Source organism: Lissotriton vulgaris, chromosome 5, assembly GCF_964263255.1.
Source record: "Lissotriton vulgaris chromosome 5, aLisVul1.2, whole genome shotgun sequence".
Lineage (NCBI taxonomy): Eukaryota > Metazoa > Chordata > Amphibia > Caudata > Salamandridae > Lissotriton > Lissotriton vulgaris.
This window is the reverse complement of record NC_141693.1, coordinates 1625916899-1625933240: the sequence shown is the minus strand read 5'-3', so window position 1 is coordinate 1625933240 and position 16342 is coordinate 1625916899. Positions and strand designations below refer to the sequence as shown.

The following is a 16342-nucleotide window of genomic DNA, read 5'->3' as shown; positions in this document are numbered from 1 at the left end:
GGCCGGGGGTACAGATCGGAGGGCCTGGACGTCTTGCCGCCGGGGGACCCGCCCGCCATCTTGGTCCTGTGACTGGGGACCGGCGCCTGGGTGATTGCGCCTCTGCGAGTATCATATCCCCTAACGGTGACTGAAAATCGCGGACTGTGCTGCCTCGCTTCATGCGGTGCCCTCCGATTGCCAGATTCGACCCCGTGGCTGCCTGAAAGCCGACCCCACCAACTTCTTGCAGAGCGCGCTCTGGCGCTACCCGGGACCTGAGATGGCGTCGCCCTGTCACCGCGACCTAGCCTGACGCCGAGGGCTACACTCAACCCCCCACGCCAGCGAGGGCCTCCTGCGAGACTGCGAGGAGGAGAGGAGCACCCAACCAACGCCTCCGCCTGTTGCCGAGGTGAGAGTCCCTGGAGAAAGCTGTCGCTGCGGGCCGGAGTTGGCCCGATTTGCCTGACCCCAAGATGGCGGCGGTCCCTGTGACCCGTGGTAGTTTGCAGTGCGGCAACTAGCACACTACGCACAGCACCTGAGAGGCCCCCCCGGCCCATCCTGCAAGAGGAGGGAACCCCTCCGGTCCTGCTCAGGCGGCTCAGTTGAGAGTGATCAGGGATCGGCAGGAGCTGAGGCCGGTGTGCCCATCGACATTTCCCACGCAGGAGCTTTTCCACCCCCTGACTGCGGACTGGAGCGCCACTACCACCTGGCGCTGCTGGACTGCGACGGGGACTGCTGCACATGCCGCCTACCGTCTTGAACCTTCTGGACTGGACCCTGCCTGCCATCTTGACTCCTCCGGCTGCTGTGCCCGCTGGCATCTACATCCCTGGGGCCGGGCAGGCTGGACTGGAGCGAGGGAACAGAGCTGCGACAGGCACGTGAGTACCCCTGCGCTGACTGTGGGGCTCCGGGGTGACCAGCGCCACTCCTAGACGGCGACGCCATTTCCCGGGGGACGAGAGGAGTGACACCCGGAGCTCGAGGGGGGGGCCGGCCTGTGCGGCGAGTTCCCCGCGCGCTAGTGGTAACGAGAGGACCCAGGCCTGAACCCCGCCTTGCGGACAGAGCGAGTTTGCACGTGGGGAAGTTCTTGAGAGGGGAGTGGAAGACTGGTGGCGCTCCGCACTATCCCCGCACCCCGGCAACGCCATCGAGGAACCGCGCCCGCGACGAGGGACACACACCAGGCGACTGGATGCTGCACTCTAGGCGGACGATGACCCGAGGCAGAGGGGGGGGCAGGGTGGACCCGGCGACAGCGTCCAAAGGCACGTCGGTGGTTGCCATGTGGGGCAAAGCAGGGGTGTCGACCCCAAATGAAGAAACGCCGCCGCCCGTCACTGACTCTCCCCCGGTGACCCAGGCCTTCATGTCCTCTTTCATGGCGGACTTGAAAGCAGAGATAGGCTCCTTGCGGTCGGAGGTGCATACATGCGTCAAAGAAATGCGCAAAGAAATCACAGAACTGGGAGACAGGGTCGACGGCCTTGAAAAAATTGTAGACACGCGCACTGAAGATATCGAGCAGTTGTGGCAGAGGGTGGCGGCCCTGGAGGAGCAAAACATCGAGCTCCAGGTCAAACAGGAGGACCTCGAGAATAGGGGGCGCCGCAACAACCTCCGAATCCGCGGCGTGCCACTCGGGAAGGAAGGGACTGACATCATGGCCTACACGGCCCAGCTCCTGCACGAGGTGCGAGGCGGCGAAGGGGCCTCCCTACCACTTCTGGACCGCGCACATCGAGTCTTCAGCGCGGGAGGCAAGACGGGCCTTCTCCCGGATATAATAACCAGAGTACACTACTTCATGGAGAAGGAGGCTATACTGAAAGCAGCAAGGGACAAGCAGGACCTACAATTCGGAGGGCACAAGATTCAAATCTACCAAGATCTGGCTCCCAACACGCTGCATAGAAGGAGAGCCTTCCGCCCTGTGACAGAAAAACTACGGGCTCTCGACATCCCCTACCAGTGGGGGCACCCCTTCGCCCTGATCTTTCGCTGGGGTGACAAGAGCAGGGCACTCCGCTCCTACAATGAGGCGGCACAACTGATTGGACTCTCGGAATCCCCCGAACATAGCCCATCCCGCTCCAGGCGCCAGGAGAGACCCCCAGCTCGACCGGACTGGACCGCGGTGACCCGGCATCATCGGACAACCTCCTTGTACGCTCCACATCCCAGGCCAAGCAAGACATCATAGACCACATTCGCTCCCTTGAGAGCGACCGCGAGGAGCACCCCTCGAAGCCTCATACTCCATGACCCCCAATCGGCCAGTTCTCACACTTAGATGACCAGCGGTTGTCGAGGGACATGCCACTGCTAACACCTATGCGGGAACGGAAACCTCCGTGACTGTACGCTCACTGAAGGGCGGTATGACTCCACTTGCACTCCTGCAGCCTGCATGACCTCACGCACCCCGGCAATACGAGGGAAGCACATGCCTGGCCCTACACCTGCTGAATCTCTACAGGGGGGAGATCGAACAATGGATGCGGCTCAGACGGGCTGATGACGCCAGGGAATGCTATTGACCCCCCTTGGGGTGATCGTGAGGATACGTCCTTGCGGCCTTTTGCTACAGGAACTTGGCCCTAGTCGCTGGACCCAAGGTACTCTTGTAGAATTTATTCTGCTTTCCCCATCTCTGTGATGCATTAGACTCACCTACCCCCGAATCCGTCCTGGGCAGCGGGGCAGACAGGCTCCGAGGCCTCTGGGACCTATATCTTCAACAGAACCCTCCCCCCCATTCTGTCCCATAGGAAGTGACATTCCTGAGACCATCCAAACCCTTGGGTAGAGGATGTCCGGAACATGGGACATTGTGCTAGGGCCCCGTTGGCCCGCTGTGGTTCTTTACTCTCTTTACTCTCTTCATTCTCTTTGTTTTTCTACTCTATCTACTCTTCCTACTTTGCTCCCGAGCTGTCCCTATGCTGTCCTCCCCTCTACCTCCGGGTGAGGTGATGGCCCCGAGGCTCTTGCAGATGCACACACGGAACTGCAGCAGTGGTGGTGGAGGGAGGCGATTATTCCCAACCATGCGGGGTAGAGGGTACTAGGCGATAAAGCGGCAACATCCCTCCTAGTGTTATGGCGGTGAATGCTCCCAGGCCCCTAAAGATCCTGTCGCTCAATGTCAAGGGGCTGAACTCCCCAACAAACGGAATCAGGTATGGCGCTACCTTCTCCATCACTCCCCTGACATCATATTCCTACAGGAGACGCATCTCCTATGGGGGGACACTAAGCGCATGGCACACCCTAGATACCCCAAACAATTCTGGGCATCGGCTGACACCAAAACGGCAGGGGTGGCAATCCTGTGTAGAGCGGGTTGCAGGCGGGGACCCACCAAACCATACAAGAGCAGTGATGGGCGCTTCATCCGGGCCACGGTGCAGATGGGGGGGGGTACAGTTCACCCTAGGTAACGTATACGCACCCAACCAGTCGCAAGACAAATATCTCCAGTCACTCCTGAGGGTTCACTTCAAGTCTGATGAACCGCGTACAATCCTGGGTGGGGATTTTAATCTAGTGTGGGACCCAGATATAGATCGCGGGGAAAACGCGTACAGTGGCGCAGGCGCGATGTCCTCTACGCTCAGGACACAGATCATGGACCTGGGACTGGTCGACGTGTGGCGCTACCACAACCCAGGGGTCCGAGACTATACCTTTTATTCCCACTCCCACCGAACTTACTCGCGCATCGACTACATTTTCACTTCCCTAGACCTTGCTCAGGACACGCTGCAAGCTGCCATCTCAGATATCTCGTTGTCGGACCACGCGCATGTGGAACTTACGTTGCAGGACCCCCTAGCGTGTGGCCCTCGGGAGCGAGGCTGGACCCTCCCGCCGGGTATCCTCCGGGACCCAGAGGATGTGAATAGCATCCGTGAAGCCATAGACTCGTACTTCACCATTAACGATCGACCGGAGACACCCCTCCCGGTGGTATGGGACGCCTTCAAGGCCACCATACGGGGACATATCACGTCCCTGGCGATCGCAAGACGACGGGAGGCCCACAAGCCGGAGACTAAGCTTACGGGCGAAGTCAAGCAGGCGGAGGCACGGGACAGGAATTGACCTTCCTTAGTGTCCAGAAGGGAGCTAGCTAACCTCAGGGGACAACTGCGCCTTTTATGAACTAACAAGGCGGAGTACTCCCTATTAGCACTGAAGCAGAAATATTATGAGGGTGGAGATAAGGTGGGGCGTCTGTTGGCTAGACGGCTGAGAGCGAGAGCAGCTAGAGCCCATATCGCTAAAATCCACTGTCAGGATGGCTCCACAGCCGTCACGGAGAGAACAAAACAGGACTCCTTCGTGGCTTATTACACCTCCTTGTACGCGGGGGCGCCCACATCGCAGGAGGCACGAGCAGCTGTCCTCGACACCTACGAGGGGACTCCGTTGCCACCAGCATGTGCAGCGGAACTGGAGGAGCCCATACTGGACGAGGAGGTCTCGGCGGCCATTAAAGAACTCCCCACTGGGAAAACCCCAGGGCCGGATGGCCTCCCGCTGATCTTCTACCAAGTGTTTCAGACCCAGCTCCGTCCTTATCTGCTTAGGCTCTATCACTCCTTCTCAGACACGTCTGGTCCGTCCTCCGACATGGGAATGGCAGAGATTGCGTTGATCCCGAAACCTGGGAAAGACCCTGCACTTTTTGCTTCCTACAGGCCTATCGCCCTATTAAATACTGATCTGAAGATCTATACCAAGATACTGGCCAAGCGATTGGACCCTTACATGCGGGGGCTTGTGGACCCGGACCAGGTGGGTTTCATCAGGGACCGACAAGGGGCTGACAATGTACGCTGACTGGCGCACCTGGTAGGCAAGGCGCGGCACTGGGACATTCCGGCGTGCCTTCTCTCGCTTGACGCGGAGAAGGCATTTGACCGGGTGGATTGGACCTTCTTGAGGGAAGTGCTTCAGAAGCTTGGTCTAGGCCCTAGAATGATAACTAGCATTATGGCCCCGTACCTTGGGCCGCAGGCCAGGGTCAGAGTAAACGGCCAACTAACACCGCCGCTGCAGATACATAGAGGTACGAGGCAGGGATGCCCGCTCTTGCCGCTCTTGTTCGCACTTGCGGTGGAGCCTCTAGCGGCAATGATACGGCGCGACCACAGAATACATGGCATAGCCCATGGGGGGAGGGACAACAAAGTGGCGCTATTTGCTGACGACTTGATCCTCACTCTCACGCACCCCAGTGAATCCCTGCCGGCGCTCCACGCGGTTCTGTGTCTGTATGAGCAGGCATCGGGCCTCAAAATAAATCACACCAAGTCCTGGGCGCTCAACCTCACTATACCCACGGATGAGCTCCCGCCGCTGAAGGAGGCGGTGCCCTACCAGTGGGCGGAAAGCCAAATCAAATACCTGGGCCTCACGCTAACCCCCCACCTGGAATCCTGGTCTTCGGTTAACTGGACGGCGTGTCGCAAAGCGGTGCTGGAGGACCTCCGGAGGTGGAGGCCTCTGATGCTCTCCTGGCTGGGGCGCCTGAACGCGGTCAAATTGTCGATCCTTCCAAAAATCTTGTACGTTTTTCAGTGCCTGCCCACCCCGATTCCGCTTCACTGCATCCGGAGCCTCCAGCGAGAGATCACCTCCTTCATCTGGGGCGGGAAACGCCCCCGGTTCTCGCAGAAAATCCTTATGGAGCCGAGGGACAGGGGCGGCCTGGCATGTCCTAACTTGGTTCATTACTATTGGGCGGCACACTTGCGCTTCGTAGTGGAGTGGCGTGCACGTGCAAGTGACAAGCACTGGTTCCACATGGACCGGGCGGTCACGGGACGCACTATATGGGATCTACCGTGGCTTCCGCGGGCAGCGCGCTCCAGGAGTGCCTACATAGCAGTCCCTACAAAAACGGTCCTGGACATATGGGACAATGTTGCTGTGTCTAGGGGCCTCACAATGTTCCCGTCTCCGCACACGCCAATAGCGGGACATTCGCAATTCCCTCAGGCCCACAGAACCCGTGCGTTTGATGAGTGGACACAGGGAGACTGCAGAGTCATTGGGGACCTCTTCCTCGGGGGCTTACCCAAGACCTGGGAGGACTGCAAAGAGGAGTTCAGACTCCCACCGTCGGCTGGTTTCCAACACACCCAGCTACGTCACTGGACTGCGGGCGACGAAGTATACCAGGCAGCCACCAGGGCTTTCACGCCCTTCGAAAAGCTGGCACGTTCTCTCGGGGGGCTGAAGAGGCTAATTTCGCAAATATATCACATACTACAACACCCTAAGTCAATTTCCGCACACCCATACCAGAGGCAATGGCAACTGACAACGGGAGCGGACATCGAGCCCTCCCAGTGGAGCAGGCTGTGGCGTGATATACCCAAAAGCTACCGCAGTATCCCGCAGCAGGAAAATGCCTATAAATTGCTCACCCAATGGTACTACACTCCGCTGCGCCTTAGCAAAATGTTCCCTAAGGTCTCGCCGATGTGCTGGAGATGTAGCTCTGCGACTGGTGACTTTGTGCATATATGGTGGGCGTGCCCAACTTTGGCAATCTTTTGGAAGGAGGTACTTAGCATATCAAAGGGGTGCTGGGTTTCCCCATACCTGAAGAAGTGTCCACAATACTACTCGGCATTCACCCTAGCACACTTAAGGCACTTACCCGTAGCGATTGGATACTCACACTCCACATGCTAGGTGCGGCTAAGCAACTCATAGCCTTGTACTGGAAACGAACTGAAGCGCCGCCCATAGCATCCTGGTTTGTACGCCTCTGGCAGGTACTGGCGCTGGAACTGCTCACGGCAAGGCTACAGGCGAGAGACACACGCTTTACAGCAGTTTGGAAACCCCTAGTGCGATATCTTTGCTCTATACAACATGTGCGATACATGCCCCCTAGGCTCCGCACGCTACGCCTCATCGACGACGCCATTGTCCCTGCGGACCCTGCCAGACTGTGTCCCTGAGTGTTAGGCACACTACGGTGTCCCGCGCTACCGCACACACCCCCTCGCTTTGCCCCCTGACACGCCACCCGCAGCCTCCATCCCCTCCCCTCTCTCTTCTCCCTACCCTCAGATTCATTTGCTCCGACTACTCTCTTTCTTCCTACTTGCCACTCTGGCCTTCGTCTCGCTCTGAGACGGTTGAGCCCTGTTGGGCTGTTTGTTACAGTTGGACTAGTTGCCTGCTACCTACCTCCCATTCATAGCGGGCGTATGCTTGCGTGTGCTGAGCTTCTGGATTACTCTCCCATAAGCCACGCGGCTGGCTCTCTCGAGAGAGTTGTAGACATGGCGCTGTGTTAAGGCTTTGAACCGGCTCCAGTTGATACGCAAGCGCAAGAACTATGGCAAACGCGGCCGGCCTCGACAGGAGGTTGTAGGCTTAACGCTGTGTATCAGACAATAGATATGGCCTGTTTGGGCCTGAACAAAAAGGAAAAGGAAGGCATGCACTGCAGGGTTAGGGCTGCTCCTGGTGTGAGGAGGATGACTGTGGGGATGGTATGGGTGAGCATCAGGAGAGTCAGAAGAAAGAGAGGAGGGGACAATCCTACCCCTTCTAAATAGAACAAAAAGTGACCATGGGAGAGGGTGGACCAGCATAAAAAAGGGCAAAGACTACTTGTGAGATGGAGCTGGAAGATAAGACAAGGACAATGCCTTCAAGGACAGGATGGCAAATAACAATGCCTTTTATTTTTGTTTTTGTTTTTAAAACATAAATAAAAGGCTTTGTCATTTACAATGCCAATACCTTAAACTCGCATAAATGCGAGAACTATTGCATTGCAAATGTTTGTTAAATCTGAGCTGCCGAATCATAGAACAATGGAAAGTATTTCATGACTTTAGTAAGCTTCTGAAATGTAGAGCAGTATACAATTTCTGAAGAAAAATTGAAAAAGCAATCATAAACGCAAAGCGTTTGATAAACACCGGCAAAACACTGTTTCAGTTGTTTTTTATGGATCTATGACAGAATTTCGACAGACAGAATTTCGACCTACACAAATATCGGCGTAATTATATCGATAGCAAAAATATCGACGCCCTATCTACAACATGGTAAGTACCAAAATATCGAAAAATGAATATCGATGTAAAAAATATCGTTGTTAAATATATCGATTTTTTTAAATTTAAAATAACATTAAAAAACTGTAAATAAGACATAATAATTACTTAAACATATTTAAATATATGTAATAATTGTTAAAAAAATAATAATACATATTTAATTAAAAAAAAATAATAAATCATATATAATATATAATTACTTAACAATAATTACTATTCCCACTCCAGTGGGTGCAAAAGTAGGGAAAACTGACCCTGAACACTAAAAATACCCCTTTACCCAAAAACCTGAAACTGACCCTGAACCCTAAAAATACCCCTTTACCCATAAACTGAAAACTGACCCTGAACCCTAAAAATACCCCTTTACCAAAGAACTGAAAACTGACCCTGAACCCAAAAAATACCCCTTTACCCAAAAACTGAAAACTGACCCTGAACCCTAAAAATACCCCTTTACCCATAAACTGAAAACTGACCCTGAACCCTAAAAATACCCCTTTACCAAAGAACTGAAAACTGACCCTGAACCCAAAAAATACCCCTTTACCCAAAAACTGAAAACTGACCCTGAACCCTAAAAATACCCCTTTACCTAAAAACTGAAAACTGACCCTGAACCCTAAAAATACCCCTTTACCCATAAACTGAAAACTGACCCTGAACCCTAAAAATACCCCTTTACCAAAGAACTGAAAACTGACCCTGAACCCTAAAAATACCCCTTTACCAAAGAACTGAAAACTGACCCTGAACCCAAAAAATACCCCTTTACCCAAAAACTGAAAACTGACCCTGAACCCTAAAAATACCCCTTTACCCAAAAACTGAAAACTGACCCTGAACCCTAAAAATACCCCTTTACCCAAAAACTGAAAACTGACCCTGAACCCTAAAAATACCCCTTTACCCATGAACTGAAAACTGACCCTGAACCCTAAAAATACCCCTTTACCCAAAATTAATTAATATTACAAATAAATTACTTCCCACCCTATTCCCCTATAAACCCACAACCCGCTCCAGTAGTAAAACATATAATTTAGTTAAAAATACACATAAATTATCAATTAATTAATCAATTAATCAATTAAAATAAATCATTGCCAATTAATATTTAATTGCAAAATAAATTAATCATTGAAAAATAATTATTTAATTACAAATAAATTACTTCCCACCCTATTCCCCTATAAACCCACAACCCGCAGTGATAGTAAAACATAATTTAGTTAAAAATATACATAAATTATCAATTAATTAATCAATTAATCAATTAAAATAAATAATTGCCAATTAATATTTAATTGCAAAATAAATTAATCATTGAAAAATAATTATTTAATTACAAATAAATTACTTCCCACCCTATTCCCCTATAAACCCACAACCCGCTGTGGTAGTAAAACATATTATTTACTCTTATATATTTTTAAATTATAAAAACATATTAAACACATATTATAACAATTAATTTAAATACTTAACTTATATTTCTAACACATATTAGTAAATCGAAATTACTTACATTGATATATATGCTATAGATATTAGTAATTTCGATATTACTTACCTTAGGGTCGATATTCTGGCCATCGATATTCTGGACATCGATATTCTGTCCCATCGATATTAGCAACTCGATATAAGTGTAGGTCGAAATTAAAAACTCGATATTTTGACTGTTTACCGTTTTTTATGGCGCGAAAATGAGTAAACACTGAAAAGCACTGGTTTTTTGAGGTATGGAAATCACTGGAAAACACTGAAAAAACACCACCAGAATTTACCAAAAATAGAAACTTAAAACAGGAAAGCCTAGCTATATTTCCACTATTTGATGTACTCGCTAAGCACCCTAAACGACTGAATGGTATATTATTTATGCCTACACCCTATTTTTTACTCATCAGATCCTCGATCGCCAAATTGTTGCTAATAATTTCTCAAATGTGGCCGAGGCCAATGATAGAGGTTGGTGGTGTAAGGCATTGCCAGGGTTTTGCCCTTCACTGGGCACCGAAGACTTCACAGTAGTAATAAGCGACTCCATGCGCCCAGACAAATCAGTCAATGTATCTTCCAGAAGCTTTAAACGGCCGTCCAATAAGGCAACATTTTTGTCTGGAGATTCCCTGATCCGACCAAGGGCAGTGTCCAGTACAGTCATGTCAGTGGCACTAATGGCTATGCCATCCTCCTTGGGACAGGATTGTATAGACAGTGAAACGTCCATGGTCTGTGTACCTACAGAGCAACTCTTTACCGCTATATTGGTCTGTAAGTGGCACTGGGGCTCTTTTTTAAGTTTTTGTTTTGACAGACCTGTACCCTTCTTATGGTTCACGGATGCCTTTGCCTTCGGCTTAGCCTTTATGCCCCCACTAGAAGAATTGGAAGTCCGAGTTCTAGATGCTATGTCTGGCCCATTTGAGGTATCCATTTGTAGTGCTGGCGGCTCGTCATGAACAAGGGCCAGCAGTTCCAACGCCACCGGTGCTGTCCCCAAGTCATAAGGTGATGAGCTGGATTGAGTTGAATTTTGGGAAATACCTGCCGGATTATGTAATCCTAATGAAATTCGCCTTAGGAGTGATGAAGGGTCTAAAGACAACCGCCTGTCTGTTAATTCTATCTTGTGGCTTAGTAAGGATTCTGCCCTTGTTATAAATGCATCCAAAGTCCCCTTGACTCCCTTTCTATTTGTCATTGCAGAATTACTAATTTTTATGCATCAAAAAGTCACTCCACCAAAACGTTGAATATCAATCTCGCTTCACACGAGTCAATAACGCAAGAAGGTGTAATTAAGATCTGTACCTGAAAGTTCTTATGAAGATGGTATGATGTAGAACCACTTATTAGAGGGGGGCCCAGCCCAGCCTCCTCCGGGCTACGACGGGCGCGGACGGGCGGGGAGCCCGTGAGCGTTTTTTAAGCGCCTACTGTGACGCATGTGTAAGGCGCCACATGGGGATGCTGGGAGATGTAGTCCCGGCAGGTACGGCGTTGCAGTCCCCATTGACTGGTTTTCAAGAGTGGCAGCATTGCAGTCCCCCGGACTGGTTTTCAGATATGGCAGTATTGCAGTCCCAGCAGACTGCTTTTCAGGAGAAGCAGCATTGAAAACTCTACGGACTGATTCCATCAAAAACAAGGTATTTCCCCAGCAGCAGCAAAGTGGATTAATGAGGGACCAGTAAATAGGGCACCTGGCCCTAGGTTTTGTAGCGGAAAATAGGCGTAAACCCACTCGTACATGGAGAATTATCCCATTTAATATTTTTACAGAAACAAATTATGGTGGTAAATTTGAGTGCAAATCTGTAATTTTTTCAGTTTAGCAGGAAGTTTACCTGAGAGCAAATTTTGCACAGTACACAACATATGTCACTCTGAAAAGATTGAATTACAATGTTGTACCCCTATCATAGAAAGGACTGTGACAAAACAAATTAGGAGGGTTCATAAATGTAATTTATTTGGCATTATTTCGAAGAATATGTTTTCAACAATAGGTTTATACGTTTCTGTAAATACCAGAAATAAAGGGAATGTCACATTGAAAAATAAATATCAGCATGAATAGGACCAGACTAGTCATTCTGGGTTCATGACCCAAAACATGAGACAGTATATCATCAGGTGTACCACGGGAAAGTTATAATGTTCTACCTTCCTGAGGGATCATACAAATGACGATTTTGTACACTGTAGAACGTTTGAAATGTAATGCTAGTATAGATTACATTAATTAATTAGTATATAAGGAAACATGCAGAGTGCAATATTGCATTTGTTATTGTTGTTGAAAGTTTAAGGGGGCTTCGGTTCACGAGAGGCTAAGCTTCCGGTGAGTCAAGATGCCCATTCCCTCCATCAACAAACAATGGTAATAAAAGGGTCAGTACTCAATCGATGGTCTGCTTATATATTGCCTGGGATTATTGAATGACAACGAATATCTGATAATTCCTGCAAATAGTAAGCGTGACCCCGATCCAAGGCTTTACTCTATTTTAGATCATATCTCACTTGATTCTCTTTGTTGTATTGCTGTTTCCTTTTAAGGAATAAACCTCAGTTGTGTTAGATCCTTTGCCTTGAGACTTCAGCTATTTACTGATATTTTTAGATTCTAGGCCTTTAGAGACGGTCTCAGATTTGAGGACCCAGGCTTGGTACAGATGTAACCTATTTTTTTTTAGTCCCACCCAGTAGAGTTCCATAGCCTTAAAAGGCATTCTCTCCCTCAGGTATATCCCATCCCATCTTCTGGTTTGCACTTTCCGGTGTGAGGGGGGATATAGAATCTCACAGACTTGTCAAGTAATCGATCAACTCATGCAGGATATATATTAGCAATTCCTGCCTGGTCCCCAAAATCAGTATACACACAACCCTAGGTATTTTATAATAATTTAATGTGTTATATGAATCGTAAGAATATGAGCTATCAGGCTTATATTCTATGTCGGTGGTGGTAACTATTATGAATACAATATAGACTACCAACATTATGTATTACCTATCCTTAACATCTCTAACAGTTGTCTAGAAAACTCCCTATCTGCTGTACACTATCATATTATAGTTTAGAGGTATGCATAAAGCCCTGCATAACCGTAGGCCAGGGGTGTGTGTTTAGTGCCCCGATGGGCAGCATGCTGCAAAGACACCGATCTATATATTCTTCCTTCCTAATTAGATAGAATGTACATATAGTTCACTTCAACGTACATCTATGAAGCCGGTAAGAACAAGCTCAATCAGAACCCCAGGTCTGCAGCAACAACCTGACCACACATACTTTCAGGTGAGTGATTTTGAATGCAAAAAAACATATATCTTAGCCAATTAAAAGGTCAGCTTGTTGAGAAGTTTTAATTGGCAGCATTCAGCAGAAGAATGGAAAATTCCCGCTCAGCCAAGCAAAGCGGCAATGCTTAAGACAAAAGCATTCTATCAACAGGCACAGAATAAAGCGGGAATCTCACATTTATTTGGTGGTCTAATGTTCAGAGCTCGCGCATTTATGCTACACGTAATACATACTCGATGCACAGACACAGACCATGCGTCAGGTCCTGTAACACAAATGCAGTATTCCTGTCCTCCAGGACTGTCCGACAGTCACTCACTGGCCGTTGTTTTGCTGTTACAGGAAATCTACTTTTTTGTCACCGTGAAGGCCCTCTACACAATCGGGTATGCAATATCACTCGCAGCGCTGACAGCGGCCATCGGCATCTTCTCAATGTTCAGGTAAGTCAATACTAACATAAACCATCACCCAGTACCTGCTTCAATCCCATATGTATGTTCTATGTATGTTCTTATATAGCGCTCGACTACCCGGAGGCATCTCGGCGCTTGCCTTGGGAACCCGTCCTGGCTTTTCCCTGTGAGATACCCCCTAACGGGCATCCCCAAGGTGAAAGCCAGGCATCCCGCCGCGGGGGGCCGTTGTGGAGATTAAGCAAGCTTAATGCCCAGAGTTGCAGAGTGTGAACCCATGATTAGGTCAGGCACCAAAGCGAGAATTATCGAGTCTGTGGACATTTGAGCTCAAGACCCTGCCGCGTCAGGAATTGAACCCTGGTCCCGGGTCTGAACTCTGCTTCAGGGTCTGCCTGCTCTAACCAGTGAGCCACACTTCTCCACCCATCCACGTGGGCAGGGCATTGAAGATCCATGGCCATGTCGGCCTCATATTTGCTTCTACACTTAGAAGGGAGTAGCTGAGGTAGAATGGAAGAGGGCTACACTGGGTTGTCTGCTGGCAGGGGCTTGCGGCGTTTTAAAAGTCCATGTCATATTTGGGTAACACAAAGCAATCCGAAAGACAGCCGCGTGCCTCACAGCATACCTTCTAAGTGGTTTGAGGGGAAACTGGATTCTGAGCCTCCAGAGGGAATACTACTTCATCTTATGTAGGGTTTTTTAAAGAAGTGTGTCTAGCTCTTTCATAAATTGAAGCAGGGTTGCTCAGGTTCATGGGAGTATAGATGGCGAAGGCCTGTTGCCCTGTTTTGCATGTGTCCAGGCTGCAGTTGTGGTCGGAGTCCGAAGGGAAGGTGTCCGTCAGCCAAATAGGGGGGCTACGGGGCATACTGACTTTCATGATGATGTAGCTGGCTTTGAAAATGCTGCTGGCCAGCAAGGAGGACCAGTAGGGTTGCACCAGGGTGTTGCAGTCACAATTCTTCAGGCCATTGTGAGGCTATGAAGGTTTGAAGGTCTGTTCTGCAATCTCTTCCTAGGAGTAACAGTATCAACTCGTTACTGCAGAAATATGGTACCAAGCCATTCTGGGTTTCTTTAGGATGTACCTCATGAGGGTGAAGTATGGGGCCCCGGCTGAATCCATGTGACTTGGCACTGGGTGAAAATGAGGGTTTAAATATATCCGGGTTAATGTCGTTGAGCTACATTGTGGCTTCTTATTTCTTCTTGGTCTTGGGTAATACTAGGTATTTTGGTTATGGTGTGGTTGGAAAGGAAAAATGGAGGAATGTGAGGTAATTCACTTCATAACCATCTACCCATCCTGGCATGACTGTCCAACCACACATCCTACAAATATGTTTGTCAAAGAACTGCCGAAAGCCTCAAGTTCCAGATGTTAGGGGAGGAAACATCGGTTACATCACGGTCTTCACACCGCAATACCTTTACAACGAGGGCATTACAACGCAAGTCATTACAATGACTTGCGCTGGATGGCGCTTTCAGCTAAAGAATAGTATGATTTAACATTCCAGCACCTTCTCTACTGTATCGTGGACCGGAGTTGGAATAGTAAATCATACTATTCCTAAGTCCAGCTCCCTCCAGCGCAAGTCGTCGTAACGACTTGCATTGTAATACCTGCGTTGTAAAAGTATAGCGGTGTGAAGACCGGGATGTAACATCACATATTCTGTTAGGGGACAATTACCCTGCTGCCTTATATATTGTGGCGAAACTAAGAAATTGTCTTGCATCATGTGCTAAGAAATAGTTTTACAATATAACAAGAGCAGTAACAATACAACATGAGAGAGAGGGCAGTAAGTCAGAAAGAGAGATAGGAATCCAAGAAAAAGAGATAAAAAGAGAGAATAGAGAAGGACAAAAAGGAAGGAAAGAGAGGGCATGGATAGAGCGATTGAGAAAATTAGAACGGAGAGTTATATGGATGTATGTATATATATATATATATATATTTATTGCAGCCAAACCGTATCTTCACCACTCCATATTGCATAGAGTCAGAAACGGAAACGGACACCAGTTTTCTCTCCGTGCAAGTTTTTTATTTCATTTTGTGCATTCCGCCATGACGTGTTTCAGCCCCGGGAGGCCTTGATCACATGACATACTCGTGTTTCCTTACAGTTTTTAAAGTGACAGTGCAAAATAAAATGGAAAACAGACTCTCCGTCTGTATTTTCCACTGGCAGTATTTACATTCGATGTTCATTACAGTTTGAATGTCAATTGAATATATATATATATATAGAGAGAGAGAGAGACCGATACTAAGGAAATTAGTGTTTGTTAGAGAGAGCGATCTCAAACGAGAGATTGAGAGACAGGAGCGGGAAGTGTGGCAGGAGAGGGTTAGTTAGAGAAAGTAACACAGAGGAGAAGAAAGTAGAGAAAGAGGGAAAGAAAGAGATAGGAAGGTACAAGGAAAAAGAAGGAGAAACTACAAAAAGACAAGATTAAGCTATAGAGAGGAAGAGGGAGAGAAAAAGAATGAGAGTTTGAGAAGGGAATTGAGAGAAAGAGAGTGATATCTAAAGAGAGGAACTGAGAGAAAGAAAAGTTTAGTAGAGCGAGGGGGGAGAAAGAGAAAGGGGTGTAGAGTACAAGCGAAAGATTGAATGAGAGAAGATGAAGGGAAGTGAGAGGAAGGGGAGCGAGGGAGAGAGGAGGAGGGAGAGAGGAGGATGGAGAGGAGGAGGGAGAGAAAGGAAAGAGAGAATGCATTTGATAAGCAGTTCCTTAGTGTGCAAACCAGCAAAATAGCTAGTGCTATGCTATCATGATGGACTCTGCACCATTTTCTGCTTCACAGGAATCATACCATAAAATACTGGCAAATACTGATAACCTTAAACAGCACCTGTTCGAATGTTCAACGGGGACAGTTTGAGTAATGAAAACAGAAGAATGAGAATTATGTGCTTTCACCTTGAGGTAATTAATTCAATGAAAACATTTTAATTTAACCAATAGTTCACAATAATAAAAATAAAATA

At 48.4% G+C, this 16342-nt stretch overlaps 1 protein-coding gene across 1 annotated transcript in view; it reads left to right on the top strand.

Annotated features, from left to right (window-relative positions):
- Window positions 1-16342, top strand: part of LOC147716860 (vasoactive intestinal polypeptide receptor 1-like) — a 631302-nt gene that overhangs the window by 277980 nt on the left and 336980 nt on the right. Inside the window, exons 5-6 of the mRNA XM_086919813.1 lie at window positions 7452-7463; window positions 13267-13358. Coding sequence (XP_086775939.1) covers window positions 7452-7463; window positions 13267-13358 — 104 coding nt within the window. The remainder of the gene's footprint in view (window positions 1-7451; window positions 7464-13266; window positions 13359-16342) is intronic.